Genomic DNA, 24,233 nt, shown 5'->3' on the forward strand with positions numbered 1-24,233 from the left:
TGGAGATGTGAGTAGAAACTGATGCTTATCTGTGTTGAAAGGAGTCCGTTGAGATGGTTCAGCATCTGATCACGATGCTTCCTGGAAGCCTTCCTGTTGGATAACCTCTGAACATGTGAAACTAGTTCTCAGGGCAGACCTAGAGCACACAGTTGGGATTACATAGCAATGTTTGTCTCAGGGGGAATCAATGGATGTGGCTGGAGTGAATGTCTGGGCAACTGCCTCATGACACGGAGCCAAACAGATGTTAGAAAAACAAATTGGATGTATTTGGCTTGTTTGGCTCCATATATTCTCCTGCACACGAGCACCTTGTGTCACCCGACCAATCAACAGCAAACTGATCTCTCATCAGCCCTGAATAGACTGGCTGTGTTTCAGTGTGACAAACCTGCTAATAAGTAACTCCAGGTTGTGACACAAGCGTGCAACCTGAACACAGGCATGCAACTTTGAAAGTGAACAGATTGGGTATTTTCTTGAACTCCTTTCTCAAATTTGCTGAACACCACAGGGTCAGACCCACAGGGTAAGTGCATGAAAGAGAATTATGATGATGGCTATGGCTGTGCATCAGTCCACACAAGAGCTACTCAGTAAGTCAGAGCTGGGGTTTATTTTAAACTGCGTGTAGTTTATGGTGAGGCTGATGTCATGCCATGAGAAAGATGACCTCTGTTTCTGCCTCTAACCTGCCTGCAGCTCTCACCCAAGAAGACCTGGGAGGGCTTCATCGGAGGTTTCTTCTCCACTGTGGTCTTTGGCTTCATTGTGAGTACACTAGATCTGCTTTGACTCCTCACTCACATGCTCCCTTTTTCCTTCCACTCTCGGTTTCCAAGTACCCAAGACTAAAACATTTGTGTTTGCTATTTTTGCAGCGAGACACATTGGAGACATTAGAGACACATTTTAGTATAGAGTGAGACATCTAAATTGATCATCTGCTAAAATTCTAGTGTAGATGGGAAACTGAAAATTTATGAGATGTTTGGGGTGTGACATGGTTGGCAGCTTCCCAACATGCTCACAACCACCAGACAGTGCTTTCATAACACACTGTCACGTGGCCTGCAGTTTTCGTCTCAACAGAGAATGTAAAATATTCTTTGATGTTGGAAATTGGATTTTTGTGATTTAATCATGTGCCAACCAGGATGCAAAATCATCATTGCAGCATCTTCCACATATACTGACCACTTTCGCTCTCAGTCATTAGTTTCTATCAGCATGTAGCTGGTGGAATTTTTCAAATTTGCACACACATGTGATGGTTGCACAGAAACATGATGCTTCCTTCAATGTTTTTTGCTGATGTAATGCCATCCCAATGCACTCAGAGAGTTAGCTGGTCTCTTCATGTTTTGTTTTACCCTCAGCTGGCCTACCTCCTGTCTCAGTTCCAGTACTTTGTGTGTCCCGTGGGCTTCAACAGTGAGACCAATGGGTTTACAGTCGAGTGTGAGCCTTCTGATATCTTTGTGATGCAGGAATACACTCTTCCCATTGCAGTACAGAACATACTGAGATGGGTAAGACTTTATCCTTTCCATTCCTTTGATTTAAAATCTTTTGGAGCAACTAAGACCACTTGAAATATCACGTATGCTCTAAATTAAATATTTCACTTCTGTAAACATATTGTAGGCCATTGTAACGGAAACTAATCAAGTCAAATTTCGTCCCTCTTTTAGAAAACGGTGAACCTGTACCCCTTCCAGATCCACAGCATCTTCCTCTCGTCCTTCGCGTCTCTCATCGGGCCTTTTGGCGGCTTCTTTGCCAGTGGCTTCAAGCGAGCCTTCAAAATCAAAGTAAATAACATCTTAGTTTCTCCCTTATTTTGTCTCTTGTCCAACATGTTTACTAAATGTGTGATTTACTTTCCTTCATCAGAGGTATTGTTTAGTCTTGTTTCCCTTGTCTCTCGTCATCATCATGTATTTTTCTACTGTGTTTCATTTAAATCTGTTTTTCAGGTGAGATTTAAGAGTCATTAGCTCTTTGGGTTTTTCTATTTTGTAGTCATAAGCTATTAGTTAACATTTCTGCAGTCTGTGTCTTGTGCTCATTTGTGAGCAAGTAATAGCAGAAACTTGAGGGAGGCTTTTGAATACCACAGAAACCAGCTGTACCACTTCGACTGGTGAGGAGTAGAGATATTACTACAGGTGACAGGTAGCTCACCAGTGCTTTGTATCATCTCTCACGCAGTAGCACACACTCATTACTGCAGGCTATCGAGGTAAACTGCAGCCTCCTACTGTGAGACACAGCGGCACCACTGCTGTCATGTGAAAAGTCATTTCTCAAACAGCTGAGTCAGTTAATGTTTGTGCATCTGCGTCTGCATGTTGCTGACTGCCTTTGCAGCACATCTCCACCTAGTGGCACCATGTGTGTGTGACAGGTGATCTTGATCAAATTGCAGCATTGAAACACCACAGCAGCACCACAACAAAAAAGAAAGTATTTAAAGTATCTTGTAATACCTTTGAAGAGTGAAGAGAAGAATCAGGATAAATCATCTGCCTGTAACCACAGACACACACACACACACACACACACACACACACACACACACACACACACACACACACACACACACACACACACCTGTTAATCCCAGACTCAGCAAGTACGTGAGTTTTGATGTTATGATGCTCTTGTCTCTCCTCTCCTGCAGGACTTTGCCAACACCATCCCCGGCCACGGTGGCATCATGGATCGATTCGACTGTCAGTACCTGATGGCTACCTTTACGCATGTCTATATAGCAAGCTTCATCAGGTAGGAAGAGGATGGAGGCTCACTGTTTGTATATCACTTCTCATAAAGCTTCACATGGCCGCTAAGTAGAAGGAACTTAGAAGCACACCAGTAATTAGAAAAGGGTGGACCTGCACTTAGGCCCATCAGTGCTCGCAGCTCGTCAGGAAAAACATCAGCAACATTACTGGACTGCTAATAAAACACAGTATTACTGCAGTGTAATGAGGACAGCAACATGTTATGAGAGAAATGCAAATGTGTTTATATACAGTACTATGTTTTGTGGTATTTAGTAGAAATTACACAGTGTCACTGACTGAGCAGACCAATCAGTGTACAGCAGCCACTTCGACTATTGTTCTAGCCAAAGTCTGCAGCTGGTGTTCATTTCTGACATATATCTAAATTCATTTTGTGTCTTTTAAAAACGAGTAAGCAGGAACCTTGAGAAACTCGCTATGACCTTCAAGGCATGGGTCATGTGACCAAAGAGACGATCAAAGGTGTCCATAGGCTACTTTTTGGTGGCATTGCTAGCTTGGGTAACATTACTTGTATTGCAGAAAGGGGTTAGTAGTGATGAAGCACATAACACAGCAAAGGAGAAAATGTTGTAAAGCTTATTAATTTACATTCTGCGTTGAGTAGGTTCTGTTTGTCTTTGACAAACTATAATTTGAATGATGCAAAAATATTGAAATATAAAAATAAAGACTAGCAAACTAACATCCCTTCAAAATATGACATGATAAAGGGTATCGTGTCATGAATGACTGCATACAAACTCTAATTTCTAGTTAATCAAAGTTTACATTTTTTTTTACTTCAAATTCTTCAGGGTGTACATCTGTCATTGGTCATGAAACATCCTCATCCTCATCATTAAACCCTCAGTCTGTGTGTGTTATTCGATAGCATTGTAACAGCTCACACATCCAGTAGTTATTAGCCAGCTGTAAACATGCAGGCAGATTGTCTCGCTAGTGGTAATGCTACGTCAGCTCATTTGTCCCTTGCCTTGTAGTTTGCTCCTGTGTAGCACTCCGACAAAAGGACTGAAAGTTATAGAGAGAGCGGAAGAGAGTTCCTGTTAAACATCCTGGTTTGCTGATGGTGTCTGGCTTGTTGATGAAGGAAGCTTTGAGAACCTCTGTTTGTTCATATGAGCCGCTGCACTTGTTATTTCTGTTTTTCCACTTTCCAAATTGTGGTTGTAAGATGTGGTAGCACCAGATTGAGATATTTACACTCCTATTTCCATCATGATCACATTTTTAATGGTCGTCTTCCAGGGGACCGAACCCGAGCAAGGTGCTCCAGCAGCTGCTGATGCTTCAGCCTGAACAGCAGCTCAGCATTTTCTACACTCTGCACTCCCACCTGAGAGAGAGGGACATGCTGCCCCCCGCTGCTGGCCAGGCTGAATGAAAGACCACCGGCTTCACAGGGGGATGACTGGAGGGTGTGTGAGATGGTTTGGCAAGTTTATGTAAGCATGTACACACGCACACACAACACACACACTTTGTTGAATATGGCTGTACAGTGCGTGTGAGCCCAGGCCTCTCGCAGAGCATCCATCATCATACTGCCAGCTCTTCATTCGACTCTCAACCAGCTCAAAATCACAACTTTGAACCCGATGTGACTTTCCGGACTACGTGGAATAAACTCGTAAAAACAAAAAAAATCACACAATACCAACAACACACACGGAATAAAATAAAATAGGCCGCTTTGTTGCTTTCCACTTGGACCAGCACATAAACAACAACACGCTTCACGAGTCCCCATCCTAAAAACTTACAGACTGAAAATGAAATGTGTCATAAAACGGACTCTAAAGCACATAGCGTTCTCCATGCGGGTGGATGGTGGATGTGCAGTTTCCCTGTGGACGGCAAATATTGCACTGACTTTATCTGAACAAATGGATTTAAGATGCTTTTACCAGCATAAACTGGGCCCAAAGTGTTGGGCACGTGGACCTGAGCTACAGCAAACAGACTGTTGGGACTTGTCATTCTGGGGTTTGGGTGTGGGTGGTGCAGCAGGGTTGTCCAACATGCTCTAGACACTGTTTTATAGACTATGCTCTGTATAATGGTCCTGAACCTCACAGCATAACTAAACATGTAGCATGTACGAAAGTCCTGTCTTGGGCTACTGCTAAACTAAGCCATGTTTGTTCTCTTCTTCCACAGTGTGAACTTTTAGCTTTTAGTTTTTTGTCTCAATCTAAATAACTCGCACATTTAAAGTCAATAAAGATTGACTGTAGGCATGTTAACACAGAAACTAGAGCATCAGCACTCGAGCATCCACGCTCAAGTTATCATATATTGTACATAAATATACTGGAAATATTAAGCTGAACAAATAACTACTACGTACTATAACTACTTGTGTGACCTACTGGGGGGAAGAAAAACACTTTTAAGCTATGAGAAATGATATGCAAAAAAAAAAAGAGATTTAACTCAACTGTAGCCTTTAGCATGAAGAAATATAGATTTTTAACAGGTAGGGGTGTAGATTTGATCTGAGATCGCTGCTTTAAAGGATGTGCAGGGTGACCCTTCATTAGAGATTGTAAAAAGCATTTAAAGAAATAGTTTGACAGCTGGAAAATATGCTTGTTATTGCTGAGAATTAGATCCGATATTGATACCACTCTCATGTTTGTGTGTGAAGTTCACCTTTAAAGCTCACTAATTAACACATCGTTGGCGAACAGTAACTTCCCAAAAAATGAACGAGTGCACAGTTTGTGCACACAGTGAGGAGCAGCACATAATTCCACAAAGCAGCTCATTTGGATGCTTAATACTATATCGGAAAGTAGAAGTCCACAGATATGGGTCACACAGCTGCCCATGAGAGCACAGATGATCACCTCACATTGGAAATAATGACCTTACTTCCGGTGTGACGGCACTGCGAGGTTGCCAGCAACCAGCAGAGACGCCGCAGTTAAGTGCTGAGAGGATGGATTAACTGTTGTTCATCAAGAAATGCCAGTTCGAAAACTATTGCTAGCACTTATTGTATTTTTTACATTTCTCTTTGTGTAAACAAACACAGTACGTGTTCATTGTTGAGCTTTAGGTGGTGTAGCTTTGAATAGTGGCGGTCAAGCTGTTTCCCGCTGCTTCCGGTCTTTATGCTAAGCTAGGCTAATCACCTCTGAGCTCTAGAGTCCCGACCAGCTGCACAAACATGAGCGTGATGTCAATCTTATCTAACTCTGGAAATAGAAAACGAATGAACGGATTTCCTAAATGGTGAGCTATTCCTTTAGAAACAGACTGTGCTTCCTTTATCGATTTAACCAATGATTTTAGTTGCACTGCAGCGGTGGGGGTGGGGGTGGATGCATCAGACCACTCTGAAGGTTCCCCCATCATCGAACCCAATATTTGTTAAACTGTTAAACTAAACCTTGCTTTCAGAGTCTTACACATTAAATCACTGATGAATTATTACGTTTTGAATGTAGTTTGCTGAATAACATCTTATCAATGGTAACACACGATCTGAGTACATTTGGAGTCTATATACAGTACAGTATGTGTGTATATGCAGTACTGCATTCACACATATCTTGAAGTATATAAAATCTGATACTCGGGGCGGTGGGTTTATTAGCAATATTTTGATCTTATGCAAGTTGCAGATTGATTCCTTAGAATAAGGGTCGGATAATTTAAATCTACAGGAAATCTGTGGCATTTACGATGAATCGCATGTTCACGCATGTGATAAATGAGACAATGCATCATGAGCGTGTTGCGAGGCTGCGCTGGTGGCCGACAGAGCCGATGAGATTCGCTGATTGAATCCAGATATTTTCAGAGAGAAATGTTTACCAAAGCACTGTCTGATTAACACTGATTTCCCTCCATTATTGGAAAAGCTCCAGGGCCCAGGTCCAAGCAACCGTCTCCTTCATATTCCGATCGTTCTGAGAAATGAAAAAATGAGGGGCGTTTGGAGCTGGGCTTCAGACTGGAGTGCTAACATGTGCATCTGTGGCCTGTGCAATGTGTGTCACTGCGCTCTGTTCACCTCCTTCAGTTGGACGACGAGGATGTTTTAATTTATTTGTCTGGTTTGTTCTGTTCATGTTTTCTCCATAGATGTGCATTTTCGCGCATTTTCCCCATTTGAAGTGAATGGGGGTGCTGGGTGGATTTTTGGGACCAGCTGTATTGTACTGTATAAATCTGTGACTAAACCCTCTCTCTGGTAAAACACACACTGCTGCTTGACAGGCTTTTCTGGATTCAACCTTCTCTTCTACATACTGAACAAGATGAAGCAGAGCATGCAGACATCAGGGCAGTGTTCAACTAAAGCAATCTGACCAAAATCAACACAAACAGCAGATGGTCACATTTTTCTGTTCTTTTCTTTAAAGGCTGTTTTATATGGAGTCTGGACTGTGCACCCGGAATAATTAAACACAATTATTGGTTAATTTAAACTGCAAATAGTTTGGTAGGTATTTCAAAAACATTGAATTCTGGAAACTACAAAGAGTTATAAAAAATGTTTGTGTCTTAAATGAATAACGAAGAGAATATGAGAAATTTAAATAGTTGCTGATGTATTTTATTGATCAGCTAATCAGTTAATTGATTCATTGTTTCAGCTTTAGTAAAAAAAAGTAAAAAGTATTTTGTAAATCCATTGAAAGGATTTTTGTCTTAAATGACAGTAATCAAATTCAACTTTTAATTGGCAAAAATCGTGTTTATGAACAGCAGAAGTCATTATAAATAAATTTCTTTACTTTATATAGTGTCACTTAAACATATCAATTAATTATTCCAGTTTCTAAATGTATTATTCCATTGGCACACTGGAGACTCAGCAGCTTTACAGTTTTAGTTCAAATGAGACGTAAGATATTATGTGGACTAATTTAGATTTGTATTCAAGTTATGAAGGTAAAAAACTTGAGGTACACGAACTTAATGTAGCAAAGAAAAACTAGTTGTAGTCGCCCAAATGTCAGGTAATGATGCACTGCAGATGTTTGGTTGCTCGTCTTTTTAATTTATTTTGTGTACATTTTGTGTGATTTGCTTTGAGCAGACGTGTTTTCTAATGAAAATCTATAGCTTTTGGAGTGGATAAGATTAAAAATTATACTAAGGACGAATGCTGTTAATATAGGGGCAATACAAAGTAATGTATAAACCACATATTGATATCTTGTTTGGGATATTGTGAAGCTGTTTACTGTACGGAGGTGAATAAAGGTTTTTTTTCTTTAAAATGTCTTACAATGTGTTGATTATGTTTCACGTGCTGATGAACATAAGACAGAAAATTCAATTACACATCGAAGGAACAATTTCAGATTTATTCACAAAACAAAGCTGGACAGTTTGTGATTTGACATTTAAAAAACAAAGATTTGTGTAAAAGAGCAGATGCAGCATTTGCACTCATGTAGCGACACAAACAGCTGAACACCGAAGCATGACAACAGAAATCTGTGAGAGGGAATGTCTGTAGAGCGGGACTAAACAAACACGCCACCATGTTGGACGGATGACAACAGAAAGAAAGGTTAGTTTAAAAAAAGTCTGATATCTGAGTGGTAACAGTGGAAAATACACAGATACTTGTTTATATTCAGAGAAAATGTCTGACAAGATTATGCCTTCATTATTTTGGAACCAAAGAGTCTCATAATGAACAGTAAACAAATACATTTACATTTATTCCTCAATCAAAAGCACTCCCATCCCAGTCAACCAACAGATCATTAAATACAAATACTCATAAACAAAAACCACAATTGTCTCTGGAAGCTTCCGTCCTGAACAGACTACAAACAAAACAAACAAACAAAAAAAAATTAAATGACAAGTGTCCAACTAATCACAAACAAGCTGTTCACAGGCTCACATTCTTAAAAGGTGATCATTTGAAGTTTGTTTTGCTGTTGTTTCGGATATATTGAAACCTTCTCTGTCACCTGGCAGGTTTCCATTAAAGTGCATCTCAGATTTGAGTTCCCTTTGAGTCAGTATCAAACACACATAACAGCACATCACAGCAGAGTCACTACAGTGACGACAGCAGCCTCAGCGTCTCAGGAAAATGTAAAAGAAACAACAGCGACCCCTTCTGGATAAATGTATACACCTAACTTTACAAACCTCTCTCTAGTTGTGATGTTAATATTATATAATGACATTGGGTTTAAAAAAAAACAAACTTTCAAGAAAACCTGACAATGAAAACAACAGCATGTCCAATCTGGCCTTTTTTGTTATTTTTTAAACATTAGGGGTCATTTAAGTGCACAGTCTTCCTATTAAAAGATAAAAGTAGAAATAAAACAGCATTATGACATAATTGAAAAGGTGATGTTACATTCCAGTGGGATTAACACACAAATATCGGAATCAAAATATTCCAAAATAGTGCAATTTGATATTTTGTTGCCAAACCCATTCAGTGCAATGTTTAAAGTGCCGAACACGACACGCATAACCCCCTGCCTGTTCGCTAATGGGTCAACTGCAGAAAGTAGTCATTCAGAAAGTATTTAGAAATAATTCAGCCATCATCTCTGAAAAATCATTCAGATGAAGTAAATAAGTTATTTAATTTAGGCTGAATTAAAACCAAAGCAGTTGGACGGACTGTTCTTACTTCATCTTACTGAACTTGGCACAGAAACTGAACTATAATTCTAAAAACCTTTTTTGTCTGTTCAACTCAACCTTTTCAGGGTGAAGTGTAGAATCAGCAAAGTTAGCGACATTGACTAGCATGAACATGATCTCAAGGCTTCCCTGGAAACAGAAAGAACCATTCTCATTTTGTACCTTTTTACTAATTTGGGAGCGATAAAATCAGAGTGGCAAACCTTATGGTGTGTCATTTAAAATGTAGCCTTTGCGTCCTTGAAGATGATTGTTGATTATTCAGCAATCCAAACTAGCTTTAGTACTGTATATTCTTCAAGTTAATGAATAAGCTTTGGCTGTCTGTATCCTTCATACTTTGGTCCACTGAGTGCTTTCTAAAGCTCTACAACTTCCATACTTTGCCTTCAGTGTGAGGTCACATCTAATCCCATTTGCACTGGTTCTTTCACAAGATTTGAACCATCTTAAATGCTGAAAAGAGAGCAGTCATCTTTCCACGTGGTTACCATGTCAAAGCCTCACATTAACTCTTTCAGAGACCAAGCATTTCGCAATAATGCCTCACTCTTCTGCCGTGTTAGCTCGACTTTCTGTGGCCACTCCCCTTCAAGCTAGCTAGGTCACTAACGCATTGAACGGGACCCTTGTCTCATCATCATCTTCCTCCACAATGGACCTCGGGTCTGGCCTGTCAGGGCAGAAAATTAGCCGTAGCAAAGCTAGCCCGACTCGCACCAACAGCCTCAACACGAAAAAAGCAAAAGGCACTGTTATCTCCATCAAGTGGAAAATTGGGGCACTAAATTTACTCAAAATACACGTGAGGAAAAATGTCCCCAGAGCTACGCAGGGGTACAGAGCCAGCTTAGCTAGCATAAACACGTGCTCGCGTCCACCATAACGTACATAAGGGTGCAGAGTTTCTTGTTCATTGTAAAGAGCGACAACCCAAATAGCGAGCTGAAATATACCTGCGAAGAAAATGATCACACAGCTAATCTGAATGGCTTCCAGTTCGTTGCGAGAGTTCTTTGGGAATTCGTGTGTTAGCTGGTAGGCTAAAGGCAAACCTCCCACAAATGCCAGCGAGAAGGTGTTCAGCAGGCCCATAAAGCGCGTTGTCTTGGTGACATGGAGGAAGAGCGAGTGGTGCACAAACCAGAGGAGGCCGACGGTGACAAAGGAACCAAAGTAGGCAAGGTACTCTGGGCCGTAACCCTGCAGAGCCGCTATCAGGCTACCGCCAAACTGCCTCTGCACAGCGGCCGGGTCTGGAACGTTGTCCTCGCTGAAAGGGAGGAACCAGGTTTTTCAGCACACTTCAATGCACTTTAACACATTAAATCACACTTAAAAAGACAGTTCACCCCAAAATCAAAGCTACATTACCTGTAGAGCTCCCTATGAGGAAAATTATTTTGGATTTTGGGGTGAACTGTCCCTTTAATGCAGAATGGTTTTATGTTACTGCAAACTGAGCAAAATCTCCAAAATTCCTGACTTACTTATACAAAACCAATCGATACTGTGTCGATCAAAGCAGCTTTGAAGATGTTACAAAAATTCCAGTAAATCCAACATGTGCAGAGTTCATATGACGCATAAGATCGTCTTCATAATTTTTATCTGGAACACTGCCTGGCCTTTTTTCTACACACAACATATACACTGTGAAGAGAATCTGCATGTGTCCTATGTCTACCCATTAAAGGACAGAAAGTGAAACACACCATATATCCAGGATGAGAAGCGTCGCTACGATGGCATAAACTCCATCACTGAAAGCCTCCACCCTGTCCTTGCTGAGGGGCTCATTGGGCAGGTAGGTGTAAAACAACATGGAGTCTGGAGTCTCCTCCACCTGACCTGAGATGCACAAGATTTGGTTCATGTTTTAACAAGGTGACGCACGACATGTGTGTCATTCTGAAATGAATCCACATCCACAACCAAGCATGTCTAATTGGAGGTAAACGTGTGCGTGCATGTGTGTGTGTGAGAAGCTTCCTCCACCTGTCATGTTACAGTCTAGTGCTTACCAATCGCCTTGTTGCGACACCACTTTAAGGACCGGGAGATGTACGGCAGGAAGATGACAATTGCCAACAGCACGTAAGACTGGAAGACGAAACGAAAATATCACACAAGAGATTCACAGCCTCAACAGTCCAGCTATTAAATGTCATTAATCACAAATCCCAAACACTTGCTCTGTCCAGCTTTCTCTGTTGGACAAAACAAGAAATTTTAAGAAACCAATACATTAATCAAAGAACTAACTGGTATATTAATTGATAATAATATAATCATTTGTTGCAGCCCAAAACCATTATTAGAAGACCGTGATCCGTGACACCACGCAATCTCGAACCTTCTAATCACCTGCTGATGTTCACACGGAGCATCTCCACACAGTCCAAGAAAAAAAACTACCTACCAGCTGTAGGAAGATGACGGAGAAGATGCTGGCGAAAAAGCACATGAGGGGAACCCGCATGATGACTTTGAGGATGTGGTGTTTGTAGAAGGTCTGGTTCTCTGAGATCTGGATCTGTTCGTTGAGCAGGAAGGGCCGGCTGAAGGCGTACAGCACAATCACCGACTACAGACACAAGACATGAGGATTAAGACGTGTGTGTACGCAGAAAGAGAAGCTTGAAAAAGAGCAGCATAAGAACTATTTCTGAATAACAACGCTAACGACCACCTGAATGACGCCTGTCACCATCACACAACCACAGAAGAGTAAAATCCCGAGGACGTTCTCAGGGAAGGTCGCCATCAGAGAGAACTGCAAAGATGAGAACAAAGTACGTTAGAGAGCGTTGATGACATCACTTGATGTAACGTTTATTTGTGCAGTGTGATCGATTGGACTCCTGTGACTCATACTCACTGTGTAAGGTAGAAAGGTTATGAGCATCATGCAGGCCTGAAACAGAACCGAAAGCAGAACTTCACATCAGGAGGAAGGAAACGAGCTCAGCGGAGACGCCAAGTTTCATTCACAAGTGCAAAATAATAAGTACAACAGCATTACAGTTGTTACAGATATAATGCAAACTGGGAAAGTATAAAACTAGACGTTAGACACAAAAACATATTTCAAATGTACTCGCAATCCAACTCTCCTTAGTGATACTCAAAATGATTACTATTTGAAGGCTTCAGACTTCAGTTAATGCCATGTTATTACACACACTGTGAACTCACTCATACTAGACTTACAAGGTTCAGCAGTGCGAGGGAATCATCGATGCGTACAATTACTTGAAATAACCTGAGAAACATGAAGAATGAGGATGTGATGAATAACAAATCTTAAAACTGCTGTTATACAGTATGTATACATGTAACAATAATAATAATAATGACTCGCCTGATATGAGCAGCCCATGCAACAGTCACAATCAGGAATGTCATTAGGTAAACTGCTATTTTTGTTGTCAGCAGAAGCTGAACGCTCTCCCTCAACTCCTGCAAAACACACACACACACACACACACACAGATTTATGACACTTATGACGCCTACTTTAAAGTCACTCCACACCACTTCTACAAAGACGTGCAGTCCATCTGCTTTACTCTGCTTTACACTGAACTGAAACACATCTGAACACTGTCACCATGCTACCATTATTACACATCTGTTATTACTGTCAGACATTACCTCATTGTCTTCCACCTTTGTATGGGAAACAGGTAGGATCTATGAGTAAAGGACACTGCGTTAGGAGACTGTCAGCTGTTCAGAGAAAGGCACATGACAACAGTCTGATTTCCATGCTGGCTCAGATCTCTCATAATAAGTAACAAGAGAAAACGGCCTGTTGTTTTCTCCGATTAAATAATTAACTCATTATCACATGTTTTGTAGGTAAAAGCTGAGCCTGCAAAATAACAAACTCTAACTGCAGCTGTGAGATGAGCTGCAGAGGATCAGCCTCCCTCTGAACTGCAGTGGGACACAGGTATTAAGCAGCAAAATGAAATGATTTGAGTGGATGCACTCTGGTTTCACTTGTGTTTGTGCTGCATGTTTAAGAAAGTCAAGCACTAATAATAAAGTGACGCTGCATTGATGCCCCCTCGTGTCACGTGGTCCCAGGTGTCTGCAGACCCCCCCGTCGCCCACCCGCACGCTGCTCCTCGGATGCAAAGCTCGTTTAGTTACCATGACGGTGGCGATGATGGAGATGAGGGCGTCACTGTAGGCCAGCAGTCTGTGGGATGACTGGGTGCCGCTATGGCCCTCTCTGTCGGACGGAGTGACGCTCTCCAGGAACGAGGAGGAAGCTGCGTGGCTCCTCGCGCCCTTCTTCTCCATCTCCTCCTCGACGTGGTGCTCTATGATGTCGCTTTCGTCGTTGTCCGCCATGGTGGAGGTGCTACAGGGCAGCAGAGGACGCAGCGGGGACCATGGAGGCACCCAGCGGACGATGAGCTTTGCAAACAGCCGAAGAACAGCTGATGAGGGCGGGGAAACCGGAAGTAGCTGCCTGGTTGTTGTTCCTGTGCTCAGCAAAGATCGTTGATTGAAGATGAGTAGTCACTCTGTGGCTAAAACGGGTCAAAGTTTAGGAAAGATACGGTACTTATACTTTACTTGAGTATTTCAAGTTATTCCATCTTTATACTTCCTCTCCACAGCAATTTGGATGTTGTCTCGTGTAATCGTACCTTTTACAATTATTAGTCTAAATTTGCATTGATCATTAAATTTGAATTATAGGAATAAGCAGCTTAAAGTCATTTGACATTCTGCTACTTTTTTAGACTGAGAGCAGACTCTTGATTCTGGCTTTTTAGTTCCTGGATAAAAGGGAAGAGTGAGACCTCAGTAGCCCTTATCTCCTCTCTGATGAGGAGAGCTCATATATTTATTCAGCTTTCCTCTGCTAACTCTGAAGTGAACAGGGAAGGAACTGGAAATCCGATCAATCATTGTGAAAAATATGAACAAAAATAAATCACTGTTACAGTAAATGTCTACTTTATATGGGCCATTCTACGGAATTGGTGCAAAGTCAGAGTTAGAAACATCTTGAAATAAATGTGTCTTTTCCCCAAAACTTTTCATGAATGTTAGTTGTATAATATCCAAGGTACACATTTCTAGTAGTTGTACAGTTAATTCTCATTTTGTATTTTCATACAGTTTTGGAATATTTTTCCTCTCCCCAAATTTATCACTACCAAAACGCAATGAAATATCACATGAAAAAAAGACTCATATTGATCTATTAAAATTTTGCTTACATCTACCTTGTAAACATATTTTTTTTAAATTTTATTTTTCAAAATTCTCAGGTAAACTAAAAATTATATAATTTTAACAATTTTTTTAAGCGTGATTTATCAGAACCATTAGATTTTGAATCCAACTTTTCTTTGAAAAGGGAATAAAGTTGTTCATAATGATTACAAACTTAAGGATTAATTAGTTTTAATACAGATTGAACCAAACACCATCACAATATCTTAGTTGATAATTCAGTATACTTTATTTTTGACAAAACATCCCATGTTTCGGTAGTGACGGCACATTTTCGGTAGTGACGATACTGTTTCGGTAGTGACCACAATATCTTGTTTGTCATGGCATATACAGTTACAATACAGAGGATATGCTACAAATTTGAAAAGAAGGTCCACTGAATTCATCACTATGGACTTTGACTGGAGTCATGCTTAAAGTGATGAAGTTTCCATCATCCTATGCCTCTTAGCATATTCTTTTGTCTTTGTTTTGGTTGTGCACATGTGTAGGAAGCAAACGCCTGACTTTGCTTCACTTTGAGAGCAGCTGACCGTACTCAACTACCAGCAGCTGCACATTCAGATCAGCTTTCACACTGAGAGAGTGTGATCCCTGATGTGGATGACAGTACACATCTCAGTGATGGTATAAAACACCAGAGGTCTGTTACCAAGAGCAGACAGACATGTGAAGCACTCTTCCACCTCTAGAGGGAGTCATTATACTGTATCTGCCACTGAAGCAGGTGTAGCAGTCACTACAGACAAAGAACACCTGTATTACGAGTATGGGGCCAGATAAATGAATGGAAGGAACTAAAGAAGCAGATTGTTCTGATAATGTTAGTACTTTATTCTCTGGTAGGATGTCTTCAAGCTGGGTCAACCTCAGAAATCCACTCCCACGAAAAAGAAAGTAAAATATTTTGGTGAAGCTGACATGTTTATTGTCAGGCAGTGAGGGATGAGGTTTTGATATGCACCGTTTAATACCCATGATCTCCCTCCTCTCTGCATCACTTTCCTGCTTCATCCCCTCTTGTGCTGACACACTGATGCTGGCTCTAAGTCTCAGGAGCCCCACAGTAGAGCTGTGAACCGGAGGGAGGGGACAAGCCTCAGGCAAGTCTGGAGTCTTGGATCCAGCTTCGGGTCCTGGTGTTTCTCCACCAGCCTCGTTCAACCCGGGCTTGGTCAGGGCAGCGGGTGCCTTGGGCAACACCTTGGGCTGTCTCTTATAATGATGTCTCTGAATCCTGGGGTCCTCCTTCCTAAACCCTGCTCATGCTAATCAGTGCCAAGTCTCAGATGCACTAGGAGCCTTTAGTTTAACCAGGCAGCCATTTTAAAATGCAATAAGTAAGATTTTAGCAGCAAAAAAATGAGCATGTACCGCTGCAGGGGGTTGATCAGTGCTAATGCTCAGTGATGAATGACACTGAGATTTCTGACTTTAAATACTCACCCTCTGACCTGTACTCTGCTCTTGAAACACAAGTCTCCTTTTATGTGGACTCTGGGGACAATTTCTGTACTGCAAAGCAAGTCAATACAGAAGCAACCACTGCAGAATTTATTCTGTCTAACAAGCTCTTGTCACACATTTGGTTGTGTCTCCAACATCATTTTGTCTGAAGGTATAAAACAAAAATCTGCCTCCTTAAAGCAGAGTTATACCCTTTTTTCAGACGGACCTTTCATGATCTGGTGTGCTGCTGTGTTGCTGCACGTTCCAGTTGTTGGTAATGTGTGTGCAGCTGAATGTAAGTCACTTATTCAGTTGTTGAAGCACTTGAATTAGTGTTTAGTCTCAATTCTTACCGTAGTGGTAGTTGAGCTTCTGTTAGCAACTGTGATAACTTACGTCATTCATGTTATAGTCTTATCGTCCCTCTTCCTCTGTAGAAACCACATAACATAAATATTTGAATTGCAAATAGGCCACTGCAATTCAAAAGTATGAATAAAGGTATGCTCAGTTTCAGGTTTAGTCTTTTTTCTGTTTATCGGTAAGGCCAGCACTTTAAGTTGTACGATGTGCTGCTGGGGGTTAAGCTTCCCATTGACCCTTTGATGGACTGGATAAACTCTTCTCCCACCGGGGGATTTGTATCAGCAGTATAATCCAAAATATCTGGACCACAGCAGAATCTGTGTCTGCTCAGAGTGTGGACGAGACACTTTGGTCTGAAGGATGAAGACATAGCTTGGGACAGTAGATGGGAGAACACTGTCTGTGAGTCTAAGAATCCAAACCAGCAGCTTATCCATTTGAAGTCTGCCACAGAGTTTATTATACACCTGTCACCTGTACAAAATCCAAACTGTGATATGTGCCAGTTTAATTCATTAGGAAGCTATAAACTCACAATGTAGGAGTGTCCCTCTGTTCCAGACTGGGGCCGGGTGTCCAGCGTTTTGTCTGAACTGATAGGTAAGGCCATAAAACACAAGCTGACTTTACAGCTCTTCAGTGATGATACACAGCTAGAATTCAATGAAAGAAAGTGCAAGATGTTGCCAGGAGGTCTTACAGCTGCCAAAAACTTTTAGTCCAAAGACGGCTCACCATTGTAGTACCAGGAAGTGACTGGCACATTTTCATGATGCTGTGCTCCTTGAGTCGTCTACTGCCTGAATTAATAGCGCAGCCTTAGGAGATGTGGTCACCTGCAGCAGTGAAAATAAAGAATAAACTCCAGGGGTCACAAACAGCTCAATTAACCATGGCTGAGCATGTAAGACCCCGGGCTGTGGTGCTGGTGGGGGTTAATTAGATGGATGCCACCATGGGGGGAATTTTGTGTATGCAAAACATTTTAATTATTTGTATCTGTCATTTCTGTGTCATTTGCAAACCAAGATTTACTCCCAAAGAAAGACACCATGCTGGCGAACAGATGCATACTTGCATATCCATCAGACATGGAGTAACATTAGCATTCATTTGGAGGCGAGTCCAATAATCACTCTCTTTAGTACCATGTTCAACAGCTACTCTTTTTTCTCTGTTCACAGTTTGTTGCTGTTCAGGTTGTGTTCAGAGGCTTTATGAAAGCTTTTTTACCTGCTGCAGCTGGAAACCAACTTGTGGTGTTGGTAGGTCAGAAAACCAAACAATGACCTGAAAGAGCCTAAAACACATGAGCTGAGGAACTGCAGCTAATTCTCCAGACGTTTGTCAGTCCAAACATCTCCTTTCACATCAGACATTATTGGATCCATTGTTAATATCGACATATTGAGTGCAAGAGCAACCTGAAGTAAGGAACTGAAATTCTCACCTCATGTCTATGACACTCCAGAGTTTGCATCTTTCACAGTTTTGTAGCAGGGAGGTAATTCGTCCTCCCAGGCTTTTCATCGTCTCCCTGGTTAGTTACAGTACAACCAAGCAAACCAGTCAAGACAGAACTAAGGGAAGTGAGTGGCTGACATAAAAGCCCCCTTTTACTGTTTCCAAAAAAAAACATATTTAATGAGTGAGAGGCCATTCACTGCCTGGAAATGTAGCCTATAACTCGGTGCTAACAGCAACCACATAATGAGGTGTTTGTAAGCAAATAAGAAGACAGGCAAGTCAAATCATCATTCACACAGGAACCCTCGTCAAAAGCTGCCATTTTCAGGATCCGCAACGTAAATGAGTGAAATGGGGATGCTTTTGAAATGTTTCACCCTAAGATATCTTTCATTTGTTCTTTAAGGAAACACATGAAATATTCACAACTGAGTAGTACGGCAGCGAGTAAAGGCAGCTTGATTTCATCCCCAAAATTTACCACCTGGTGAATGCAAGTCCAATATTCACTCTCTTTTAGCTCTGGTTTTGGTCTCCACCAATGCTAGTCTGTGTGTGGGTCTGCTGTTTGGTGCTGGGCAGGTAGTTTAGTTTCAAACTTTTTAGCTGACTATAAAGCCAAGAAAAGCTTGTATTCACATCATCACATTGTTTTCACACTGTAAGTTGACACATTGTTATGTGAAAAATATTACTTCTAGCTGCTTTATATAAAGAAATTATTAGGAAATGACCGCAGTATGAACTAAAGAGTTACCCACAATTTTATGCAACAGAGGTTTTTTTTTCCCTCTCTTGTCCCTTTAATCCTCTGGTGATTTATCCCAGGAATTCTTGACCCCCAGGTTGAAAGCCACTGCCTTCCAGCGTGGTATTTATATGGAATACGTAAGTCCTGGAGCACTGTAAGGAACGGAAAATTAAAAAAAACTAAATAAATAAAACTGACCTCTATCAGACAGCAGACAATTACATAACATGACGCTGACTGTGGATTTCATGGCTTAACTCCTTCCTCCAGACCGCAGATTAATTTAAAGCTTATTTTGCCAACATGTGGTGGAACATTTGTGATGCCACACATCTGGATGAGCTGAAAAACAAGCAACAAATTTGTAGTATTACATTTTCTGTGTCCCTCCTCATATGAGCGAAAAACATGTGTGTCGTTTTAACTTCACTAAAGAGCACTTCAATCAATCAGTCGGTCAATTAGCACACAGCTGAGGTTGGTTGGATTTTGCTTTCACTAAAAAAAAAGACAGCACACCGTTGTCCTGACTGTCACCAAATCTACTACATGTTGAATGAGTTGGGGATTATTTCTCTCTGAGCCAGCTGGCATGTAAAACTGGAGGTAAACATGCAGCACAGCCTGTCACACTGCTAAGCTAAGCTTCTTTTGCCATTTTCAGGACACGCTGCTGCTGCTCAGAATGGAGGAGTGTTTTTCGTGAAATCGTTGAATCAGTGATGGGAGCAGTGTGGACAGAGAGAATCAATGTATCATGTTGTCTGAACGATGAAATAATGCTGATTCAGGCTGTTTTCCCTTCAGTTGCTCACAATATTGACTTAGGGGATAAAGTTTAAAATAAAGTTTATTTATATAGCACCTTACAACATCAGACAGATGATCAAAGTGCTTTACAGAGAAATTACAAAAGATACAAAGCAAGAAACACAACAAAAAATGCATATCAAAGGGTAAAAGTTACTCAATATTAAAAGCCAGTCTAAATAAATGAGTTTTAAGATGTGATTTAAAAAGTGCCAAGTCATTAATAAAATGTAATTCAGGGGGTTGGGAGTTCCACAATTTCGGGGCCGCTATCGAGACGGCACGATCCCCCCACTGTTTAAAATTAGAAAAAGGAACCTCCAACAGGGGCTGTTCTGAGGATGTTCTGAGGGATGTTTTGTGCATCGATCATCTGACCTCATCTTGTGATAAAGTGATTAACATACAACGTACACTCAATTCACATTTTGAAGCTGTCCTGTACAAAATGTTCTACTGGTGGCAGCTGGGTCAGTGAAGGATTAATAGTTTGCATGTCTTATTCAATGGTAACTTGCTCGCAGTTGCTAATGGCCAGTAAAATATTTGTTGCATTTCCCGCAAGAACATGTAAACCATAACACATACGCTCACAATAAATATGAAATCACTTCAATACAAATCACCTGGGACTACCAACTGAACAGCAGAAGCAGCACAAACCACCGAATCATTAGGCTGACCAAGCGGTCAAAGGAGGCACTTGAGGAGATGGGTGCTTTAGTGTGAATCTCACACTGCGCTCTTCAGTTAGCAAACATGTCACCACTATTGAGTCACTGTGTGTTATTTCCTCAGTCACAGGCAACTTTACGTTACACAAAGACAAAGAGGTGATCAAAAAGTTATCCAGGTTCCCCCCAATCCACACCACCAGAAACATCAGAAATCTATCTGGAGACCACCGATACTTCAGTCTGATAACACCAAAATCAAACAAAAGCCATAAAAACAACTACAAATCAAATACCAACACTACCATCGTGCCCTACCACAAACATCACAGACCACCAAAGACCTATGCAACATGAAAAGACTAAAACGCACCTCCCAAACCACCAGAAACCACCAGAGCAGAAGAGATCTCCTGGCCTCCTGTCCTCTCCTCAGCTTTTGACATCACATCAAAGCTATTTCCCTGGAGAGACACCCAGGTGGAAGCCCGTCTGTCGAGGAGTCATCTCTGTGATAGCACGGCACTACGCTTTCTCATTTCTCCCTCCTCATCCCATCCTCCTGACCCCTTTCCCTCCCATGCTCTCCTCCTCGTGCCATCTCCATGAGGGTTCACATGCCATTATTGAGACATTACTGAGTCTTGGATATTAGAGTCAGACTGTTGACTGTCGCCCTCCCACAACCCACACTTCCTTTCCCCAGACATGAGCCGTGATATCTTAATCAGTTTTGACAGGAGAAGCGGCTGCCATCACAACCCCTGCTGTCTGGATTTGCAGCTCATCACCTCGACTTAATAAAGTGTGTCAGATGTAACAGGCCTGCTGACAGTGGCACTTTTCTATCAGAAACCCTGTTATGACCACAGTCCATTGCACACTGAAAAGCACAGGGTTAACGCAGGCCATGTCCAGGTTTGAGTCAAATGTTTTTCATCCACGCTATAGCTTAACTATTCATGGGAAGTCCACCCATCATATACACTCATGCACATCCCAGCTTTCATTAGACCATTGGATGGCACACTGTCTATTACAGGGCAAACACATTCTAGTAGACACATGCTGCGTCCCAGCTCAGCTGCTCGATCCACCTGCAGCTTTCCCCTAAATCAGACAGTCAGGCATGTCCAAACTATTCCACAAAGGGCCGTGTGGCTGCAGGTTTTTCCTCCAACCAATCAAGAGGATGCAGTCTGACCAATCAGCTGTCTGAAGACTGAGATCAGCTGATGAAATGAGTCAAGTCTGGTGTGCTGCTGCTTGGTTGGAAAGAAAACCTTCAGCCACTCGGCCCTTTGTGGAATAGTTTGGACATGCCTGGACCTCAAAGAGACCGAAACCTATGGCGTAACAGAATGAAATGTATACACTTGTGGTAAACTGGGCCCATGATGGTGCTGGACTGTGATGATCAACATGTCCAGATGACTAATGATGAGCACTTCAGTGCAAATATCTACTAAATTAGACATGGTCACACTAAATTTGCAGATCTTACAAGTTGACACGAACACATGGATACTGAGGACTGCATCAACTGTGGATGAATTACTCTCCAGCGTTTGGATGTGCAGTGGCACTGGCCATGATCGCTGGCTCTTCACATGTCAGAGGAGATTCTCTCATCGATAAAAAACGATAAAAACCAAGTACAGATCTCGTCTGTCACATACTGGTCTCTCAAATCTGATTCACATTCACCGATCAAAGATGACCAGAGAGACATTGGACCCACAGCCTGCTGCTGACCTGTGGATGGAGACGGCTAATCAGAGGCTCGACCAGGGACAGGGAGGTGCATCTGCATCATCTAGCAGGCAGAGAGCTGAAGTGGAGGACATGAGGAAGATTGCATTTGTTTACGGAATCAGATTTGTACCATTTGCGCTGCCTCACTTTTTGTTTGCGATTCGACACAAATGTCTCACAGGGGAAGATTTTTTCAGTGGTGCATCCTCATTGGCTAATGATTTTTTGAGTGACAGTTCAGTGCCCAGGACGGTGTTCAGTACAGCAAGCGCACATTTCTGCTGTGTTTTGGTGTTCACAGAAAGTGGCAATACCACAGTGCAGAAATACTCTACTGTGTGAGTGCATGTGCGCGTGAACGGTCACGCACACACAGGATCGTGTGCCTGACCATGCCAGCCTGTTTTCACTTCTGGTACCCCTTATATGTCTAGCTTATGTTAATTAGCTATGGGGAGGAATGTACTAAACACCTGTACAAACAAGTGTGGCAGCAGAGTTTTCCATGTGACAGTTTGTCTGTCACAAGGAGAAGAAAAAACATGAATAAAATCCTTTACACCAGCAATGAGTCATCCTACTTAAGTATCTTTGATCGGGCTCTTGAATCCCTGGATGGCAGAGAAGTGGATTATGCTGCAGTTTCTTTGTACATTTTGATACTTTGACTGAAGCCTCAGTTCTGTGTGAAGAAGCAGGCAACAGGGATGAAAAGTCCGTACTTAAAAGATATCTCACAGTACTGTTCTGACCACAAAACCCAAGCCCCATGTCAACTTGAGGAGTGTGAACGCTTCAGTTGATTTTCACTGAGAGGTGACGAGATGAGAGGTGACACATGCTAATGCAGACATATTACTCAGGCTCCTATCATCATTAGCACCATTAGCAAGTGAAGCGATGATGAACTGAGGTGTTTGGAAATTCAAGCAACGTTTCCTTTGGTGCCACATCTTTAGACTTTCCATCAAACACTTTTAAAGCAGCTCAGAGGAAGACGGCCTCTGACTTGAACTGCCTCGAGGGTCTGTTTTTATCATGTGCACTCCGGCCTTTTTCTTTCTCAACTCCCAGTGTTGATAATTACAATAACAGCAAAATAACTTCTTCAAATATCCTCCAGAGATTAATCACCATTTTACCAGACAATGCTTGTTTGTGTGTTGTGAAATAAATGTTAGACTTTAGTTAAATGGAAAAAAAGATTTTGAGCTCTCTGAGCAACGTTTTAATGTGGCGGGACATTTGGTTCATTAAAAAGGCTTGCAGGTATGTGCTAAATGTTCACAATTTCACAGTATACGATCAGTCCCAGGCAGTTAAAAAGAAGCTTAGATCAAGTACAGAAAGAAAGGTTACATTCATTATGAGCTATGATTTTAATTTATTATTTTCTTTCATCAAAATAAACAGGCACAAAAACCCCCATTTACTGAAAGTATCATGGTCAGCTAAAGCATTCACACAGCACAGCTTTTGTTTATTTCAATGATTTGTAAACAGCATTGAGAAACTAATGCACTTCAAATATACCTACTCATATTTTTCTTTGGAGTAAATGGAGAGAAGTGACTGCAGTAGCCGGTCAGAAAGATCCTTTCTACTCTGTCAGTCTTGTCTGGGCACAGAAAGTTTCAGTTCCATTTGCAGATGTGACTAATACTAATGTATCATTTCCTCCTAAATGACACCTTTGACTCATTTCTGTCTAAATCACTGCTCTGTATTTCTGTCCAGTCATTAATCTCCTCATTTATGTTCTGGTCGTATGTTGATTGCAAGCAGTGGTCTGACTGAGCCAACCTTTCAGCTCTTGTTATGTCACTTTGTAATAAGAAATGTCAGAGCTGTCCAGGTGTGATTAGAAATCCCTGCCGTTCATCAGAGACTGTGAAAGTGAGAAACAGAGCAGAAGAATTATTACAGACAGAAAAATGAGCATTTCGCTCATCCTCAGAACAGTTCAAATGAAGACTTTTTCCTCCAAAGGCCCCAGTTTTACATCCTAAAAGTTTTAGAGGATATTGTATCTGATTGGATCAGCCAATCACAAAGCAGAAAATAAATACCTTTGCTTGATCATTTTGTTTCTGGGTTATTGGTATTTGCACGGTATGGTGAAAAGCAAGTAAACACACTGGCACAACCCTTTAAATGCTGAAGTTTTTCTACATGGATGTCATTCTTATACTTGTCTGCCAACTGTGAAGATAGAGCCAGTATGCAGTTATC

At 41.5% G+C, this 24,233-nt stretch overlaps 2 protein-coding genes across 2 annotated transcripts in view; one reads left to right on the forward strand and one right to left on the reverse strand.

The window, feature by feature from the left end:
* Nucleotides 1-8,063, forward strand: part of cds1 (CDP-diacylglycerol synthase (phosphatidate cytidylyltransferase) 1) — a 30,839-nt gene extending 22,776 nt beyond the window's left edge. Inside the window, exons 9-13 of the mRNA XM_070964030.1 lie at nt 706-774; nt 1,383-1,535; nt 1,698-1,817; nt 2,690-2,793; nt 4,068-8,063. Of these exons, the coding sequence (XP_070820131.1) occupies nt 706-774; nt 1,383-1,535; nt 1,698-1,817; nt 2,690-2,793; nt 4,068-4,203 (582 nt within the window). The 3' untranslated portion in view covers nt 4,204-8,063. The remainder of the gene's footprint in view (nt 1-705; nt 775-1,382; nt 1,536-1,697; nt 1,818-2,689; nt 2,794-4,067) is intronic.
* A 669-nt stretch (nt 8,064-8,732) lies between these two features.
* tmem175 (transmembrane protein 175) lies at nt 8,733-13,923 on the reverse strand. Its single transcript, XM_070965250.1, has 10 exons — nt 13,626-13,923; nt 13,122-13,160; nt 12,829-12,926; nt 12,678-12,729; nt 12,346-12,381; nt 12,157-12,240; nt 11,887-12,051; nt 11,489-11,567; nt 11,180-11,315; nt 8,733-10,737 (listed from the first exon to the last, which is right to left on the reverse strand). The coding sequence occupies exons 1-10, from the start codon at nt 13,827-13,829 to the stop codon at nt 10,065-10,067; spliced, it is 1,566 nt and encodes a 521-aa protein (XP_070821351.1). The 5' UTR covers nt 13,830-13,923; the 3' UTR covers nt 8,733-10,064.
* Between the last annotated feature and the right edge of the window lie 10,310 nt (nt 13,924-24,233).

Source organism: Chaetodon trifascialis, chromosome 6 (assembly GCF_039877785.1).
Source record: "Chaetodon trifascialis isolate fChaTrf1 chromosome 6, fChaTrf1.hap1, whole genome shotgun sequence".
In the NCBI taxonomy this organism is placed as follows: Eukaryota; Metazoa; Chordata; class Actinopteri; order Chaetodontiformes; family Chaetodontidae; genus Chaetodon; species Chaetodon trifascialis.

Excerpts from the sequence above, each read along its gene's own strand:
- tmem175 (XM_070965250.1), bottom strand. The coding sequence starts at position 13,829 with ATGGCGGACAACGACGAAAGCGACATCATAGAGCACCACGTCGAGGAG. Across the intron at positions 12,382-12,677 it reads CCCTCGCACTGCTGAACCTT|GCCTGCATGATGCTCATAAC; the intron begins GTAAGTCTAGTA and ends GTTCTGTTTCAG. Across the intron at positions 11,568-11,886 it reads CCGTCATCTTCCTACAGCTG|TCTTACGTGCTGTTGGCAAT; the intron begins GTAGGTAGTTTT and ends TTCGTCTTCCAG.